The sequence below is a fragment of the Pristiophorus japonicus genome, chromosome 3 (genome assembly GCF_044704955.1).
Source record: "Pristiophorus japonicus isolate sPriJap1 chromosome 3, sPriJap1.hap1, whole genome shotgun sequence".
Lineage (NCBI taxonomy): Eukaryota > Metazoa > Chordata > Chondrichthyes > Pristiophoridae > Pristiophorus > Pristiophorus japonicus.
Genome location: NC_091979.1, coordinates 267,040,050 through 267,060,288, shown reverse-complemented (window position 1 = coordinate 267,060,288; position 20,239 = coordinate 267,040,050). Strand labels below are relative to the sequence as shown.

Here is a 20,239-nt window from a genome sequence, read left to right as displayed (position 1 = left end):
TCAAGCTCTGCTTGATTGTTTGAACTGTTCGTTCTGCCTGACCATTGGACGCTGGTTTAAACGGGGCAGATGTGACATAGAAACATAGAAACATAGAAAATAGGTGCAGGATTAGGCCATTCGGCCCTTTGAGCCTGCACCACCATTCAATATGATCATGGCTAATCATTCCCTCAGTACCCCTTTCCTGCTTTCTCTCCATACCCCTTGATCCCTTTAGCCGTAAGGGCCATATCTAACTCCCTCTTGAATATATCCAATGAACTGGCATCAACAACTCTCTGCGGCAGGGAATTCCACAGGTTAACAACTCTCTGAGTGAAGAAGTTTCTCCTCATCTCGGTCCTAAATGGCCTACCCCTTATCCTAAGACTATGTCCCCTGGTTCTGGACTTCCCCAACATCGGGAACATTCTTCCCGCATCTAACCTGTCCTGACCCATCAAAATCTTGTATGTTTCTATGAGATCCCCTCTCATTCTTCTAAACTCCAATGTATAAAGGCCCAGTTGATCCAGTCTCTCCTCATATGTCAGTCCGGCATGTTTGATCCCATTGCGGGTCATGAACTCCTTGAACTCGGCACTGGTAAAGCACAGCCCATTGACACTTACAAGGACATCAGGCAGGCCGTGCGAGGCAAACATGGCCCGTATGCTTTCGCTAGTGCTTGCCGACATTATCACACATTCAATCTATTTGGCGTACGCATCTATAACCACTAAACATTTTTCCCAAGAATGTGTCTGCACAGTCGACATGGACCCTGGACCACGGTTTGGAGAGCCAGGATCATAAACTTAGTGGCGCCTCCCTGGGTGCATTGCTTAACTGTGAACATGTATTACATTTGTGCACACAGGACTCTAAATCTGCATCAATACCGCCACCACACGTGGGATCTGGCTATTGCTTTCATCATTACGATGCCTGGGTGGGTGCTGTGGAGATCACTGATGAAAGTGTCCCTGCCCTTTTTTGGCACCACTACCCGATTACCCCATAGGAGGCAGTCTGCCTGTATAGACATTTCATCTTTGCGCCGCTGGTACGGTTTTATTTCTTCCTAAATCTCTAACGGGACACTAGACCAACTCCCATGGAGCACACAGTTTTTTACTCAGGACAGTAAGGGGTCCTGGCTCATCCAGGTTCTAATCTGTCGGGCGGTAACAGGTGATTGCTCACTCTCGAATGCTTCCATTACCATGACTAAATCTGCAGGCTGTGCCATCTCCACCCCTGTGGTGGGCAATGGCAGCCTACTGAGAGCATCGGCACAGTTTTCTGTGCCTGGCCTGTGACGGATGGCGTAGTTGTATGCGGACAACGTGAGCGCCCATCTCTGGATGCGGGCCGATGCATTCGTATTTATCCCCTTGCTTTCAGAAAAGAGGGATATAAGTGGCTTATGGTTGGTTTCCAATTCAAATTTGAGCCCGGACAGATATTGATGCATTTTCTTTACCCCGTAAACACACGCTAACGCTTCTTTTTTGATCATACTGTAGGCCCTCTCGGCCTTAGACAGACTTCTGGATGCATAAGCAACCGGTTGCAATTTCCCAAATTCATTAGCTTGTTGCAATACACACCCGACCCCATATGATGACGCATCACATGCTAGTACCAAACGCTTACATGGATCGTACAACACAAGCAATTTGTTTGAACGTAACAGCTTCCGAGCTTTCTCAAAGGCATTTTCTTGGCTTTTACCCCATACCCATTCATCTCCTTTACGCAGTAAAGAGTGCAGGGGTTCTAATAATGAGCTACGGCCCGGTAAGAAGTTACCAAAATAGTTCAGGAGTCCTAGAAACGACTGCAGCTCCGTCACGTTCTGTGATCTTGGTGCGTTTTTGATTGCCTCCATCTTCGAATCAGTGGGCCTGATGCCGTCCGCCGCGATTTTTCACCCCAGAAACTCCACTTCAGGCACCAGGAAAATGCACTTCAAGCATTTTAGCCTGAGCCCCACATGATTAAGCCGACTAAGAACCTCCTCCAGGTTCTGCAGGTGCTCGACGGTGTCCTGACCTGTAACCAAGATGTCGTCCTGAAAGACCACGGTGCGCGGGACCGACTTCAGCAAGCTTTCCATGTTCCTCTGGAATATCGCCACGGCCAATCGAATCCCAAACGGGCATCTGTTGTAAATGAAGAGACCTTTGTGCGTGTTGATGCAGGTGAGGCCTTTCGATGATTCCTCGAAGATACGTCATGTAGGCCGAGGTCAAGTCCAGCTTCGTGAACATTTTCCCTCCCACCAGCGTCGCAAATAGGTCATCTGCCTTCGGTAGCGGGTATTGATCCTGCAGTGAGAAACGATTGATAGTTACTTTGTAATCACCACAGATTCTGACGGTGCCATCTCCCTTGAGGACTGGAACAATCGGACAGGCCCACTCATTGAATTCGATCGGCGAAATGTTGCTCTCTCGTTGCAGCCTGTCCAGCTCGATCTCCACCCTTTCTCTCATCATGTAAGGTACCGCTCGCGCCTTGTGATGGATGTGGTAAATGTGTGCACCCCATATACCTCTGCCTCCTCAGTCTGAGGCTCTGGTTCGTCATGATCCACCGTGGATCTGTTCTCCTCTGCAACATGGTGTTTTGCAGGATTAGCAGGGTTTGCAGCTCGCCTGGAATCAAATGGATCTGCACTTTTATTCCTTGAAACTTCCCGATGCCTGGTTCGAACAGCAAGGGGGAATTGTATCGGATCTGGGCACATGAGGTGTCATTGACGGACGAAAGCGCTCGGACGTCGTCCCAGTTCCAGCGTATCTTTTCCAGCCAGCTCCTGCTGTACAGCGTGGGGCCATCGCCCAGTACCACCCAGAGTGGTAACTCATGCACCGCTCCATCGTAGGAGACCTTTACGGTAGCACTGCCAATTACGGGAATCAGTTCCTTTGTGTAAATTCTCAGTTTAGTATGAATGGGAGTCAGGACTGGCCTTGAGGCCTTGCTGCACCACAATTTATCAAAAGTCTTTTTGCTCATTATGGACTGGCTTGCGTCCGTGTCCAGCTCCATGGACACAGGGAGTCCATTTAATTCAATCTTCAGCATTATCGGGGAACACTTTGTGGTAAATGTGTGCACCCCATATACCTCTGCCTCCTCAGTCTGAGGCTCTGGTTCGTCATGATCCACTGTAGATCTGTTCTCCTCTGCAACATGGTGCTTTGCAGGATTAGCAGTGTTTGCAGCTCACCTGCACATGCGTTGGAGGTGTCCCATTGTTCCACAGCCCTTGCAAACGTACCCTTTGAAGCGACATGAATGGAAACGATGATCACCCCTGCAGCGCCAACAAGGTGTTAATGGCCTTGTATTTACCACCCTTGATGGTGGACTCTGAGTCATCTGTAGACTTGCAGCTGCAGGCGTGTAAGTCCTGCTCTGTACATTTCGATTCGAAAACAACGTTACTTTGTTCACAGTACTTGCAGCAGCACTCGTGTGCTGAGAGATTTGTTTGGTATTGTTACTGGTGGCAATAAACGCCTGGGCTATCGCTATGGCTTTACTCAAGGTTGGAGTCTCTACAGGCAAAAGTTTGCGAAATATTACTTCATGGCCAATGCCAAGTACAAAGACGTCCCTGAGCATGTGCTCCAAGTGTCCTTCAAATTCGCAATATCCTGCAAGGTGCCTTAGCTCGGCGACGTAGCTCGCCACTTCCTGGCCTTCAGACTTCTTGTACGTGTAGAACCGATACCTCAACATCAGAACGCTTTCCTTCGGGTTTAGATGCTCCCGGACCAGTGTGCATAACTCATCGTATGACTTGTCTGTGGGTTTCGCTGGAGCGAGCAGATTTTTCATGAGGCCATACGTTGGTGCCCCGCAAGTGGTGAGGAGGATCGCCCTTCGTTTGGCAGCGTTCGCTTCTCCTTCCGGCTCGTTGGCCACGAAGTATTGGTCGAGTCGCTCCACGAAGGTTTTCCAATCATTTCCCTCCGAAAATTTCTCCAGGATGCCCACGGTTCTCTTCATTGTTGCGGTGGAGTTCGTCATTTGTATCTCGTCTCCAATTGTTATGTCTTGAATAAAGAATCAGACTAGATATTGCAAGCTCAAAGTAAGGTGTGCCCGTAGTCCTTTATTACAGATCTCAGAGTGCCTCTCCAGCCTGTGAGGCCTTCTGATATACAGGTGCTCCCAAGGGATTTTGAAATAGAGCTAAAATGGAAAATGTTTTTCCCTTACTCAAGTTCAAATGAACACCTAGCAATAGGGCCCTGAAAATCACCAGGGCACGCTATCGAAGACACAGCGCGTATTAGGCTACACGGTTTCGATCATTGGAAACTTGGTGTCTTCATGGAATCCACCTTTTGACCAACAGAAAAAAATTAGGAAAATGCCTGAACTTTAACAGTCCCATATGCAATTTTATTTTCTGTTCTTGGCCTATCCCACAGGTAGTGCTGGTAATGGTATTCATTATGGAATTTGAATTATTTTTGCCACGCATTGCACCATCTAATACATTTAGCACCATCACAAAGTGTATAGAATCTCATCCACAATGTAGAATTACACTTTATGTATAGGGCTCAAACCTGCACTTGTTAATTGACTAATGACTAACTAGTGATCATCCTCCTGAGTGTGGGGATGGTCAGTAAGGTCTATTTGGAGTTGCTTCTGAAATGACATGCCTGGTAATTTAAATTGAGTCCTTGTTACCTGAACCAGACAGGTCCTCAGCTCCCTTGATAATTGACCAGCCAGCCTGGCTGATTGGTTTATAGAATTGTCATGGAGAGCTGGGACTCTTTCCATGCTATTCTATTTTCCATGCAAACCAATGATCTAATGGAGAGGGTTGTCTTAGCTGGACATGTAGAAATGCTGTTAGCTGTTTAAACTCCAGCACTGTCCCGACACGTACTCAGATTCCCTAAGCGTTGCCTCTCATCAATCAGTGCCTAGATGCTGTGAACTTGGATGAGTTAAATACATCTGTAGTGAAAGCGAAAGTCTACTTAAATGGATTTATCAATAGTTTTCTTTGGAGTCTTTTAAGCATGGTGATGTGTTTCCATGCACATGTACCATCAACAAGATGCACTGCACAACTCGTCAAAACTTCTTCAAGAGCACCTCCCAAACCCGTGACCTAAGACAAGGGCAGCTTACTTCTTCTTAGGCAGTCCCCTGGAGTCGAGGATGACTTGTTTCCACACTAATATGAGTTCTAAGGTGACTAACGCGTCCTATGCGGGACCTACAGTCTCTGTCACAGATGAGGCAGGTGGTGGGGTGCTTGATTTGTCCCTTCCGCTGTTTGTACTTGGTTTCCACGTGCTCCCGACGAAGAGACTCGAAGTGTTTGCCACCTTCTCGGATGCTTTGAGCGGTCATGGGCCAGGGATTCCCAAGAGTCGGTGGGGGTGTTACATTTTTTCAAGGTGGCTTTGAAGCATTTTCTCTGCCCTCCTGGGTCTTGCTTGCCATGACGGTGCTCAGAGTAGAGTGCTTGCTTCAAGAGTCTTGTATAGGCATGTGGACAATGTGGCATGTCCATCGGAGCTGATTGAGCGTGGTCAATGCCTCGATTCTGGGGATGTTAGCCCGAGAGAGAACACTAACATTGGTGCGCCTATCCTGCCAATGGATTTGCAAGATTTTACAGAGGCAGCATTGGTGGTACTTCTCCAGTCCATTGAGGTGCCTACTGTACATTGTCCATGTCTCTGAAGCATATAGGAGGGCGGGTATCACTATTGCTCTGTAGACCATCAACTTGGTGCCAGGTTTGAGATCTTGGTCTTCAAACACTCTTTTCCTGAAACAACCGAAGGCTGCACTGGCACACTGAAGGAGGCGTATGGGAACACCACCACCTCCAAGTTCCCCTCCAAGTCACGCAGCTTCCTGACTTGGAAATATATCATCATACCTTCATCTTTGCTGGGTCAAAATCCTGGAACTCCCTAGTCCTAACAGCACTGTGGGAGTACCTTCACCTCACAGACTGCAGCGGTTCAAGAAGGCGGCTCACCATCACCTTCTCAAAGGCAATTGGGGATGAGCAATAAATGCTGGCCTTGCCAGCGACGCCCACATCCCATGAATGAATACAAAAAAATGTCAGATACCAGGCTGACCAAACAAAGTTTGAACATTTTGAATATTTGGTCATTGAATATTCCAGTATCATACCTCACTATTCATGACACCCCATTTGGATAATACACCCTCTTCAAAAGGAATGCGCGTATTGAAATTGAGCCTAAGTTATTTTAAAGTTGAGCCTTAACCTTTGTCATTAATGGTTCCAAGATTTCAGCTGGATACACAATTTGTTTCTTTCATGCAATAGAGTTGCAGATGTTATTGCAGACACTACAAATAGTGGCTGCAGATATAGTAGAAATGGGACTGAAAATGTGTAGATGAAGGCCAGTGCAATTAAAAATCTGGCCAAGCAAGAGCTTGAGAAATTGATTTTACAAATGTTACAGTCATTATATTCACAGCCCGAGGAAAGCTTGTCATGTAAAAAGATTACTCTGACATATCGTATGTGTAGGGTTTTGAGGAACTAATTTTATTTGCTGCACTCCATGTCTGATATACGGTAATAGATTCTGAATGGCAGAGACTGAACTGTGAACAGTTTTTCTTCTAGCTGTAGTGTTGCTACTGAGATTGAATTATTCCTTGTCTCAGCTTTCATCTCTTACCATATGATGTTCTGACTTCCGTTGTGATTAGATGGTAGCCAAAACTGGAAAAGAAGAGTTGTTCCTGTAACTGCTCTCACCTTAGGATACTTATATGAATGATTCACTACAATACTCCAGGATTTGACATGTAAAATATTAGGTTTTTTATAGACTAAAAACATCTGCCAGAATTTTTAGTTTTAAAATGTCATCACCCAAATAATTCCCAAGTTTTAATTTACAGACTCAAATCATTACTTTCACCAACCTAGATAGACATTAAACTCAATCATGTAGCAATCAGTACCTTTTAACACAGGCTGACCCTAATTAGTACAATGCAGTATTTAGAAATGTGGAAAATCTTGCTTAACAGCTAGATAACATAGATATTAACATAATTGGTATTGATAAAATCGAGAAAGGTTTTGATGGAGAGGGAAAGGTTCTAACACCTGTATTGCATGAGCTTTTTCTTATATCCTACATCAAGTGTGAGAGTTACAGGAAGGACCTCCCGAAACACGAGAGCAAGTGTTGTTGAAATAAATACTCTTTGCTCAATCTCAGACTCAACCTCCTTCTTTCTCAGGGCCTCAAAAATGTGGAATTCCTTACTTCCCTCATTCATTCGTTTCATTAACGATCTTAAACATTTATGATTGGCTGCAAGGTATTCTGTAAGAATAACCCAGTGGGCAGAACAGCCCAGTGGGAAGGAGATGGCTACTTTGTTAAGAGTTAAGATTAGAAGTAAGGACAACATCTAGAAGATTACTTGAATTACCAGGATAATCAGCGATATGGGTAGACTGATTGAAAACATGTTCGAAATGATTTAGAATAGCAAAGCTTCAGTGCCCCTGATCCATGGGTGAGGACGCATCTCACTGGTATGCCTCCTAACATACAAGAGATGTTACATCAACAGTATGGACCTGTTTGGCATACTGAATCATCCTGACCATTTCCCACATTACAACAGTGACTATACTTTTTTTTTAAAGTACTTCATTGGCTGTAAAGCGCTTTGAGATGTCCGGTGGTCATGAAAGACGTTATATAAATGCAAGTCTTTCTTTCTTTTCAACTTAAGATCATGAGGAAGAGATTAAATTAGCAAATGAAAATATATTTTAACAGAAGATAATGGCCCCAAGTTTCCACATGATTTGCTCCTGATTTTTTGGAGCAACTGGTGTAGAGCGGAGTATCTTAGAAATCGGAATTCTCGTCATTTAGTTTGCTCCAGTTCTAGTCAGTTAGAACAGTTTCACTTTGGAACAGAATTTTTTTTTCAAAAGGGGGCGTGTCCGGCCACTTACGCCTGTTTTCAAAGCTTAGGCAGTGAAAACTTACTCCAAACTAACTTAGAATGGAGTAAGTGAAGATTTTTGTACGCTCGAAAAAACCTTGTCTACACTTTAGAAAATCAGGTGTAGGTTACAAATCAGGCATAGAGAATGGTGGGGGGGGGTGTTTAAAGGGAAGTTTACAAACATTAAACACTTCAGTTTTACAAATAAAGAGCCATCATCAATAATAAATGATAAATACATCAATAAATCAACCAATAAATCAATCAAAAAAAATCAATAAATAAAAAATTTTCTACTTACCGACTGGAATCCTCCAACAGCGTGCTGGGATGCCCTCCCCCCCCCCCCCCCCCCCCCCCCAGAGTGTCTCTGTCAGTGTCTCTATCTCTCTGTCTGTCTGTCTGTGTGTGTCTCTCACTCTCTGTCTGTCAGTGCCTGTGTTTCTGACAGCGAGGGGAGGGGGAGGAGGGGGGTAGAGGGAGAGAGGGGGGAAGCAGAGGGATGGGGGAGAGAAAGGGGAGGGATGGGGGAGAAGGGGGAGAGTGAGGGGTGGAGAAGGGGATAAAGGGGAGAAAGAAGATGGGGGGAAAGGAGATGGGGGGAGGAGATTGGGGGGGAAGGAGATTGGGGGGGTGAAAGGATATGGGGGGGTGGGGGGAAGGGAGGCTGAACGGGCCGGGCCCGAGACTTCGGGCAGGGCCCGTCCCCAGCATCAGATTTACAGGTAGGTGGCGTTGGGTCGGGTCGGGGGGGTGGTGGGAGGGAGGTCGGTTCGGTTCGGGTCGGGGGGAGGGAGGGAGGAGAGGGAGGTCAGGTCGGGGGGAGGGAGGTCAGGTCGGGTCCAGTCCGGGGGCGGGGGGTGGGAGTGGGTGTCAGGTCCGGTCCGGTCCGGGAGCGGGGGGGGGGGGGGGGGAGTGGGTGTCGGGTCCGGTTCGGGGGCGGGGTGGGGGGAGCAGGTGTCGGGTCCAGTCCAGGGGCGGGGGGGGAGCGGGTGTCGGGTCCGGTCCGGGGGCGGGGGGGGAGCGGGTGTCAGGTATGGTCCGGGGGCGGGGGGAGGGGGGAGCGGGTGTCGGGTCCGGTCCGGGAGCGGGGGGGGAGCAGGTGTCAGGTATGGTCCGGGGGCGGGGGGAGGGGGGGAGCGGGTGTCAGGTATGGTCCGGGGGCGGGGGGGGAGCGGGTGTCAGGTATGGTCCGGGGGCGGGGGGGAGGGGGGGAGCGGGTGTCGGGTCCGGTCCGGGGGCGGGTGTCGGGTCCGGTCCAGGGGCGGGGGGGGGAGGGGGAGCAGGTGTCGGGTACGGTCCGGGGGCGGGTGTCGGGTCCGGTCCAGGGGCGGGGGGGGGAGGGGGAGCGGGTGTCGGGTACGGTCCGGGGGCAGGGGGAAGGGGGGGAGCGGGTGTCGGGTCCGGTCCGGGGGCGGGGGGGGGGGGAGCGGGTGTCGGGTCCGGTCCGGGGGCGGGGGGGGGGGGGGAGCGGGTGTCGGGTATGGTCCGGGGGCGGGGGGGAGCGGGTGTCGGGTCCGGTCCGGGGGCGGGTGTCGGGTCCGGTCCAGGGGCGGGGGGGGGAGGGGGAGCGGGTGTCGGGTCCGGTCCAGGGGCGGGAGGGGGAGGGGGAGCGGGTGTCGGGTCCGGTCCGGGGGCGGGGGGGGGGGGGAGCGGGTGTCGGGTCCGGTCCGGGTGAGGGGGTGGGTGGAGCGGGTGTCGGGTCCGGTCCGGGGGTTGGGGGTCGGGTGGAGCGGGTGTCGGGTCCGGTCCGGAGGCAGGAAGCGGGAGTCGGGTCGGGAGGAAGCAGGAGCTGGCCGTGGGAGGAGCCTTATTCACGCAGCCCCAGTGAGGCCATTCGGCCAGGACTAGGGGCTGCGTGCTTCGGCCCCTCCCACACAGTTTCAGGCGCCTGGAGCTACTGCACTTGCGCGCCCACTGTAGCGCGCATGTGCAGAGGTCCCGGCACTGTTTTCAGCGCAGGGACCTGGCTCCGCCCCCTACAGCTCCTGCTGCACTGCGCCGAGGGCCAGAGGACCTGCAGGGAGGTGGAGAATACGGAGGGCTTTTTTAGGTGCACTTTGTGGCGCGAAAAACGGGCGTCCAGGTCGGGACTGCGCCGTTCTAGGCGCGGCTCGAAACTTGGGCCCATTAAAACTTTGAGATTTAATAGGCTAGGTTTTTCATTGTAACTAGAGAGCGGTAGAAGCAGAAATTTGGTTGGGACCCCTCCCACCATGCCTCCACCCATTTCTGGCCCCGTAGTGATCTACCGCTATAATTTTTGCTTGATGCCTGAAGTGCCTGCCCATAACCAAGTGAGATACTGAGATGGACTGATGTCTCATACATTATGTATTCTGTCATTACTGGCATAGCAGCACTGGATGTAAGGAACGGCAGCATGCAAGAGGCATTAACGTCACTAGGGTCAGCAGAACCAGTTGAAAAATTAAAAAGCCCACCCTGGGGAGTGTAATCCAATTGTGGGAAAATTGATTCACATTCCCCTACCAGCACATCACGCCAGCTCTTGCAGAGGCCCCAAGCAGTAGGGTGGCCCCTTTAATCTACTGCAGTAGCAGGGCTTTTCCACAAAACCCACCCGATGGTCTCCCCAGCACAGGCAGAAACCCAATAAAAATATTTAAATCGCCCCTTGGAAAATAATCTGGGTCAGTGGTGAAACTCCCAGCCTATTACATTTAAGGCGACATAGCCATCAAAAGAGAAAATCTCAGCTGGCATATTCTTGTAGAATAATATGCTTCTCGACACAAAATGTGTATTTTAAAGCAACTGTACTACAATATGTGCAACATGCAGCTTCCCTGTAATTAACTTCATCCTGACTGAAAACCTGCAGTAATATTATCACATCAAACTTTGATACCATTCTGTGTCATACTGCCGTGGTCTTAGTTGCCAGGTTGTTTCAGAAATTCCAAGTGCAGCACCTCAGAAAGTGGCGCAACAAATTGTGGCACAGCACAACTGCCAACACATGCCTCACCTCACCAGATTCTAGGTACAGGACCAGGGACAAAGAATTATCAAATATAATGACTTAAATTAAAGTCGCCAATGTAATATAAATATAGGAAGGAATCAATTTAAGGCTGTAATCTAATCCTGGCGTTAGACAAATGTGCATTTAATTTTTTTGTGCCATTTATAAAATCGTCTGCACATGGTAATTGGATAAGAGCTTTGTTATCACTCTCGGCTTTCTTTATTTTTATGTGTATTTGCTTCTGCATTCATTTTTCATCAAAAGCAAGACGTACATTTATATAGCGCCTTTCATGACCACCAGACATCCTCAAGTGCTTTACAGCTTTGAATGGCACCTCCGACAGTGCAGCACTCCACTGCTCTTTGAAATAGTGCCAATGGGATATTTCACATCCCCGAGCCTCGGTTTAACATCTCATCGAAAGACAGTGCAGCACTTCCTCAGCACTGCATTGGAGTATCACCTAGATTTTTGTGCTCAAGTCTCTGGACTGGGACCTGAACCACAACCTTCTGACTCAGGCGAGGGTGCTACCCACTGAGCCGCAGCTGACACTTTATTAAATATTGCTACCTCATGAAGTAGTCGTCAGTGGCAGTTAACAAATGAAGAATGTTCAGTATGCGAAACACTGTTGACATCAATACAGTAACCCTCCAGTGTTTCCTGCTGTATTATATGTAATTAACACTGAGTAAGGTGAAGTCATTGTTGGATCGTAATGTGCTGGTAAATTTATCTTGCGATAGAACAACCTTTGAACACCATAAAATCAGCATGCATTAGCAGCGGAGTGACAGTCAGAGAATAGATTTTACATCTGCCATGCATGGGATATAAAAAAATGAAAAATGAATACATTTGTCTAGTTTACTGTTTAATTAACTATTGCCATCATGCCATTAATTACAGATTTTAATTATTTAGCAACAGCACTTGAAGCACATTAAATGACACGAGTTGACAGCAATAACAGATACCAGATATTTTATGTGGTTTGCAGTATTCAGTTTTAATCCTGGAGGTGGAATTCGAAAAGTGATTCTACCCATTGTATTCCATTGTGTCCACAGGCCATTTCGTTCCTCACACCTCTGGCTGTGATCTTTGTGGTCAAAATAATTCGAAGGACAGATAAAACCGAGATTAAAGAGGCCTGTTTAGGTAAAGTATTCACTCAGTGTATGTTGCCATGTTATTTTTTAAATTTTCTGCTGTATTTTCATTTTGTTCTATCTGCTTCCAGTTTGAATGCGTCCTAAAATTTCTGTTTTTCTTTTTTATATTTAGCTGTTTCTCTGGCCCTTGCTCTGAATGGAATCTTTACCAATACCATTAAATTAATAGTGGGAAGGTAAGTTGTCATAGTTTATTACAACATATTAAAACCAGCAGTACTGTGAATTCTATCGCATTGTGTCTGGGAAAATCAATGATCCAGGTTGGCCAAACAAAGAACAAACCAAATTGTATTTGGAAGTCAGGTAGACATTTTACAGGACTTTCCCTTAGTAGATTTAATAGAGTCCATGATAGGATAGATTGCACTGTCGGTGGCAGACAAAGGAAACAAAATGATAGAACCATTGTGTGACATCACACAAGAGGAATTCTTGCTCCGACGGTTGGTAGAAGATCAGGGATAATGGAAAATAAGCAAATGTGAGGCAACCGACTTCAAATAAATCATAACATGTCGTTGAACTGATTGGGCTGGATTCTAGGCTTTTGTGTTTTCGAGGCGATAATGGCGGCGGGGCGGGAAAGTTAGCGGCCGGGAACAGTTTGAGTCTTAGTTGTTAAGTTTGGGCATCTGGGCCCTGCATCAGGGGGTGTAGTACTAAGGGAGGCATGGTACACCTACCTCTCTTGGCGCAAGGATGGGAAACTCCTGAGCTAAACAGCCAGGCAGGGAGCGCTCAAAGAGAGGCCTGGGGAGGGGGGACCTTAAAAAAACCCACAGAAACATTCCCACAACATTGCCCACGCCACCAACACAAATCCCACAAAACAATTAAAAGAATAAACAATCGCACTTACTTCTGGAGTACATTACCTTCTTTTCCACCGCCGGGATCATTGGACCACTCGGATTTCCCAGGCGGTCATTGTGGGCGCACTTCCGGGCAGAGGTGTCGGGCACGACTCAAATCTCGCGGCAGTGTCGCAACCAGGGGCGTTGCACACCGGGCGCAGCTCTTTCGGACGCTCCTGTTCAGTGCCACCGCAAAACCCGACCGGAGGATTGCTGCGGGCCGTTGGAGACTTCACCGCCACCTTTCACGCCGCTCCAGGGCGAAACCCGGAGCGCAAAGGACCGGAAAATCCAGCCCATTATGTTTTTACATGCGCTGTTAATGGATATGAATATGCCCAAGACAGTCACAGAGTACAGAATTAATAAGTGAAGTCTGAGGAGGTGTGCAGTGATATGACCACTGTTCATAGAAAGCCCACGACTGTTGGAGAAAACTGCCACTACATAGGACCACACAGAAATTCAGAACATTGATTCTTTCCGTGCTGTATAGTTTTCTGCCTCGAGACTGCAAACCTCCTTTAGACAGCACATTTCAGCCTTAATTCAGATATGACAAAGTGAGATTTTTATCATTCAGGCCTTTCTTACAGGCTGACATGCTTCTGCCCGACAGCAAAATTGGGTTGCACTATAAGACACATTTGTCTTGAATTTCTGTGTAACAGAGAAACTGGAAATATGTTCCTGGTTTCTAGTTAAGCCCTTTTTCTTTATTTTTCCCTGACTAGAGGTATTGTGGTGTTACGGATAGCCCTGAAATTGACGTTGGCATTTTGCTTTGCGGATATTGGCTGGCAATTTTACAAGATCCTGAACGTGTAGCGTCTCACCTGCTGAGCACGGTGCTCAAAATTACTGCCGGGTTTGTCTTGGCTCGGTGCCTTTTCATGGACAGATTGCATCCGGCTTGTTATGTCTTTAGATGCTCTGATAATGACTCCACGAGGCAATGTATTGTACTTGAACTGTAGTGACCATAGTCCATTTAATGTAACTCCAGAGTGAGGATCACACATGGTGGCCTGTCTTTTATACTAGGCCTGGCACACCTGTACAGGTAACCTGCAAATCTCCCACTGCAGTGCCCTCTGATGGCACACCTTAGTGACCATACAGCTGGTGTACAAGTTTCCCATAGTAATGCCCTCTGGTGGCACATCATATGTAATAGTACAGGCAGTAACATGTCTAGATAAATGACATCTTTCTCCCCCAAGTCCTTAGTGCAAATCGCCTTCATGCATTGACTGTGCTCTGGGCTTAGCTCTGTTTGGTTGACCCTTGGGGGGGTCGTTTCCATCTTGGGTGAGTAGGTAGTGTTTTGTTGGCAGTAGAGGTGCTGGTGGTTTCTGTTTGTGAGTCCATGACTACTCCATTCTCTCCCCCCCACATATAGATTATGCCGGAGGCTAGTTACATTCATATACATTTGTGGTACAGTTGTGAGGCAAGTACATTTGACTGGTGAGGTACATACTTGATACATACTTGGACTCAGTGCTGGTGTCAGCACCGGTGCGTGAGGACAATCTAGTACCAGAACTGCTGGATGGTGTCCAGGCAGCCTGGTGGTGGCGCGGTGCCCAGTGCTGGCAGTGGGAACCCGGTTGGCTCAAGTTGCCTGCTCTCAGGGACTTTGCCGTTGTTCCTAGCATCGGGGAGGTTCACAGATGCCTGTGACCTCCCTGTCCTTTCCTTGCGCCCCGGGTCGCTGCTGCTCCCAGAGGGGCAGTCGTCAGGCTGTGCACAGGGAACTGCTGACTCGCTTGCCTGGGCGTTATTTGGTTTTGGATCCTGGCTGGTCCCGGTCCCATTTGGGAGGACCATTGCAGGTGACCCTTCGTTCCCGGGTGTAGCCTTGGTGGTGATAGGGTCCAGGGGCTGCGCCTTAGCATGGTTTGCTCTTTCAGGCTCATGGCGGTTGGTGCCATCGGGTGCCTGAAAGGTAGAGCCGATCAGGGGCAGGGTATCGATACCAGTGCCGTTGCCCTCCTGAGATCGCTTGCTCTGCAACTTGTCTATATTAGCTGCTTGTGGCCACACTCCTTGGTGCATCACTCTGGTCCCAGGGACGCAGGCTACAGCATTGGGTAGCCCGCTGGACCTGTGTGCTCCCGATGGATGTTTTCCCACTACATAATCAGAATACAGTTGAAATCCTACATCGCACAACGTTTCATTACTCATTGTAGATAAACTGTATCTCCGATCGCAATCGCATGACTTGTCTTTGCTTATTACGTGTATAAAACTCTGATCATCAATTACAAGCTTTACATTTAACTCACAGTTGCTATTACATTGATTGAGAATGTAGGACTGTACCTTTAAGTGTGGTAGGTTGCTGGCCTCTTTAAGAGAGCCTTGCTATCTTTACCCCAATACTCTTTTTCGCTTGGTACCATGTGTTGCTCCTTCAGCGCTGCACCTCGTGGTCTGGCCACCGCCATCTTTTTCTTCAGAGCTTCACTGTGTGGTTTGGGCGCCATCTTTCTTCCATCCACGATGTCGACTGGTGTGATCCTCTTCTCCCCGGGTTCTGACACCGAAGCTGGGAAGTCGCCTCTAGGTCCGATTTTCTTCCTCCAGAGTCCTGCCACTGGAGCCTGGAAGGTGCGTTCGGGTTATCTCAGCTGGATCATCTCCACGCAGTTGTGCCTCGGGTGCTGTGCTGGTCTGCTCTCTGGTGCCGGATCCAACCTCCAGTGGGGGCTTGCTTTGCCTCTGAGCATGGGGGATGTCAGTCGCTGGAGGGGTGAAGTCTTCCCACTTCCAATGGATCTTCTCCATCCACCTTCTTCTTAGTAGCATTGGTCCATCACCTGCAACAATCCACAAAGGTAACTTGTGCACCGCGCCATCACGGAGTACTTTTACATCCGCACTACCAACGACTGGGATAAGTTCATTGGTGTAGGTGAGCAGCTTTGCCTGAACCGGGACCAACTTGGGTCATTCAGCTTGATTGTTCCATAGCCTCTCAAAGACTTCTTGATTCATTACTGACTGGCTCGCCCCCGTGTCCACTTCTATGAAGATTGGAACGCCGTTTATCTCGACTTCCATTTTCAATGGGGAACATTCTGTGATGCAGGTAAACATGCCATACACCTCATCATGGGGCTGAGCTGCCTCTCTGATTATCGCTTCATAATCCGCGCTGGATTCAGGCCATCTGCAGACTCTCCATCAACACAGTGAGTCATATTTCTTTTACACATTCGCTGGAGGTGGCCCTTTGTGCTGCAGCCTTTACACATAGTCCTTAAAGCGGCACTGGTGAGCCCTGTGATTCCCTCCGCAACGCCAGCATGGTGCTACTCGATTAGCTCCCCTCGGCGGACTCTGAGTTAAGGGACTCAGGGGCCTGTCCTCTCTCCCGAGGAGATTCACGTTCTACAGTCCAGCCTCTAAAAGGCTCCATTCTGTGTACAGTACTTGCCGGGTTTGAGTCCTGAGGATGAGTCCTCCGCCTAGAGCCGCAGGTCGAGGTCATGAATGCCTGGCTCACGGAGATGACTTTCTGCAGTGTTGCTGTGGTATCCGCAGACAGTAGTCTGTGAAGAAGGCCCTCGTGGCTGATTCCAATGACAAAGATATCCCGCAGCGCTTTGGTGAGGTGGTCGCCGAAATCACACGGTGCCGCCAGCCTCCTGAGATCTGCAGCATATTTCACGATTTCCTGGCCTTCGGGCCGTCGGTGGGTATAAAACCGATGTCTGGCTGTGAGGATGCTCTCTTTGGGCTTGAGTTGTTCTTGGATCAGTGTTACAAGCTCCTCGTACGTCTTGGCCGTTGTCTTCGCTGGTGCCAGCAAGTCCCTAACGAGGCCATAGACGGTGGGCCCACAACTGGTTAGCAGGATAGCTCTGCGCTTATCAGCCAGTGTGGCCGGGCTGTCTCCTGCCAGATCGTTTGCTGTGAAGAAAGATCGAGCCTCTCCACAAAGGCATCCCAATCATCACCATCGGCAAACTGCTGCAACGTGCCAAGGTTAGCCATTTTTGCATGAAAGTCCGTAATCTCGTCGCCAATTGTTATGTTTTTAGATGCTCTGATAATGACTCCACGAGGCAATGTATTGTACTTGAACTGTAGTGACCTTAATCCATTTAATGTAACTCCAGAGTGAGGATCACACATGGTGGCCTGCCTTTTATACTAGGCCTGGCCCACCTGTACAGGCAACCTACAAGTCTCCCACTGCAGTGCCCTCTGGTGGCACACTTTAGTGACCATACAGCTGGTGTACAAGTTTCCCACAGTAGTGCCCTCTGGTGGCACATCATATGCAATAGCACAAGCAGTAACATGTCTAGATACATGACACGGCTCATTGCAAATCTGAATACTGCTTCAGAGGAAAGCCTGCCTCATTGCTGTCTCATGCATCGCGTTTGCTGTGCACTTACTTCAACCATTTCAAATGGATGGTAAAAGCCTATCAGGTTCTCACACGTCTGGAAGTGAAACCTTACGGTAATAGTGTCGGTTTGTTTATACTGGAAGACACTGCTAAGCTAGGGGGAACAGCTTTCAGTGCCCATGCCCCACAAACGCCCCCCCCCCCGCCCCTCCCCCGCACTTATTTGATTTAATGGAGAGACACAAAAAGGAAGGAAGAAGGGCTGCCAGATGGCACCAGAGCCGAACCGACTGCAGCCCGTTGTATCCACAGGCCCAGGGACAACCACCTAGCAAACCTGAGGCACTGCAGCTGGAGGCAAACTGAGCTCCTTCTCCAGCCCGCAGTTTCCTGCACGTCCCGTTGCCACCATCACTTGCTCCTCTTCACCCACGCACTGTCACTCACCCGTTGCTATCTCAAGCTCACCATCTATATCGTTCGGGGCATGTCTCACTTGTGCCGCTGCTTGTGAAAGTTAATGAGAGTGATCCAGTGCATTGCGAGCTGCTGCTGTGCTCTGGGTCCCTGACATTTATTGGCCGTCTGTTCTACTAGGTCTACAGAAAGAGAAAACATACCGCTGCCTCCGAGAGGCACCGCAAGGAGGCACTGCGAAATATGGGCCCTGAATTGGCGGCCCCTGCGGGTACGTGCGAGGTGCACACGTGCCCATAGGGGCCCCGCAAGTTCAGGGTTTAGGTATCGAAGCGCATGCGCCAGAACCCAGAACTTGCGATCTGTCAAGAACCCTCTTGACAGATCACACGCATCTGAAGGAAAAGGGCCTCCCCGGGCGGAGAGTTGGGCTACTTTCCCAACTTCTGCCCAGCAAATCCCCTTGAAATTCTTATGACTGATTAAAGCTGGCATAAGGCCTGCTTTTATCAGTGTAAGACTTTTAAAGGACAGAAAAATAAAAACATTTTTCCAATAATTTAAACATTTACAAATTCTGTTACATAAGGTAAGTTTATTTTTCGACCTTTTAAATTCTATTTTGATTCATTTTAAATATGTGATTTTTAAAATTTCATTTTAAGTGTGTGTTTTTGGGGGTATTCCCATTCATACTTATGATGATTCCGTATGTGCGGAACTCACCACAAGTATGAGTGGGAATACCCCTACTTTGATTGGTTGGGCTGGCCCACGTGATCCCAGGGATGTGTATGAAGTGCCTAGGTCCCTGGGATATGTGGGCCTCTACACAGGCCTTATCGCAGAGGCCCAGGACCGCAAGTCTTCGAACCACCTGAACCATCAAGTAAATGCGTAGAAATTTTTCAGGTCGGAGGCATCCGCCCGCAGTCTTTGGCCCATGGTGTGTGATATTTTTGAGGATCAGTGCATACCTTTTTCCAATGAATGTTTTGGGTGTAATGACATGTATAGATGGTACTATCCCTGAGCTTCGTGTGGGCCTCTGATTTCACCCTCCAGGAACATATCAGTGGTTGCACCCAAAAGATCATGGGTTCAAGCCCCACTGCAGAGGTTTGAGCACGTAAGCGAGTTTGACACTTCAATGCAGTACTGAGGGAGTGCTGCACTGTCTTTCGGATGAGATGTTAAACCAAGATACCTGCCCTCTCAGGTGGATGTAAAAGATCCCATGGCACTATTTTGAAGAAAAGCAGGGGAGTTCTCCCATTGTCATGACCAATATTTATTCCACAACTGTATCACAAAAAAAACAGATTATAGAAACATAGATAGAAACATAGAAAATAGGTGCAGGAGTAGGCCATTCGGCCCTTCTAGCCTGCACCGCCATTCAATGAGTTCATGGCTGAACATGCAACTTCAGTACCCCATTCCTGCTTTCTCACCATACCCCTTGATTCCCATTATCACATTGCTGTTTGTGGGAGCTTGCTGTGTGCAAATTGGCTGCCACATTTCCGACATTACAATAGTGACTATACTTCAGAAACTACGTAATTGGCTGTAAAGTGTTTTGGGTTGTTGTGAAAGGCATTATATTAATGCAAGTCGTTCTTTTTTCTTTGTCTGCGTTCCTCCTCCCTTTACACGAGTCTTCAAGTAATGAGGGGCTTAATTCAGAAGCCTGATTAAGAACTGACAAGACTTGTTGTCAACACTGCCAGACAGACATCGAAAAGGCAGATAACCTACAACTTGCAGCTGTATTGATCTGGTTGGGAGATGGATACTTTGCTGCTACTGGGCTGTGTTTTATTGTGGCGTTTTATAAAACCACTGTGTGCTGAGAATCTAATACTGGCTGCACGTAAAGGGGCACACTTTTTATTGCCTGGAGAGACAGAAGTGCCAAGAGAGTAATGTGTAATTTTCATCTCAATGGCATTACATGCATGTCACACAGTAATCCATTTCAGTGTGGTTTACATCACTGTGTTGTATGTGAGTAGTCAATGAACATTTTTCCAAATACTTTTTCAAGCTCTTAAGCCCTCGATAACTTTACTCACTAAAACATTTGTCAAATAATATTGTTTCACTGCTGTAAAGTGAGGGGAAATGTCAACTGGGCTGCAGCCATTGATCTCTTCATTCAGCCAATAACCAGATCGGAACAAATTAAAAAATAAGTGCTAGAGGAAGGAAGGTCGTTTATGTGAACTTAATTGGTCTTCGACTGCAACTATGTCTTAAATAGATTTATCTATTATAATAATAATAATATTGCGCCTTTAACGTAGTAAAACGTCCTTAGGTGCTTCACAACAGTGTTACAGACAAACAGATAAATTTGACACTGAGCTACAGAAGAAATTAAGGCAGATGATCAAAAGCTTTTTAAAGA

The 20,239-nt window shown here is 48.2% G+C and overlaps 1 protein-coding gene across 1 annotated transcript in view; it reads left to right on the top strand.

Moving 5' to 3' along the window:
- Positions 1 to 20,239, top strand: part of plpp4 (phospholipid phosphatase 4) — a 418,453-nt gene that overhangs the window by 158,495 nt on the left and 239,719 nt on the right. Inside the window, exons 3-4 of the mRNA XM_070874999.1 lie at positions 12,076 to 12,166; positions 12,293 to 12,356. Coding sequence (XP_070731100.1) covers positions 12,076 to 12,166; positions 12,293 to 12,356 — 155 coding nt within the window. The remainder of the gene's footprint in view (positions 1 to 12,075; positions 12,167 to 12,292; positions 12,357 to 20,239) is intronic.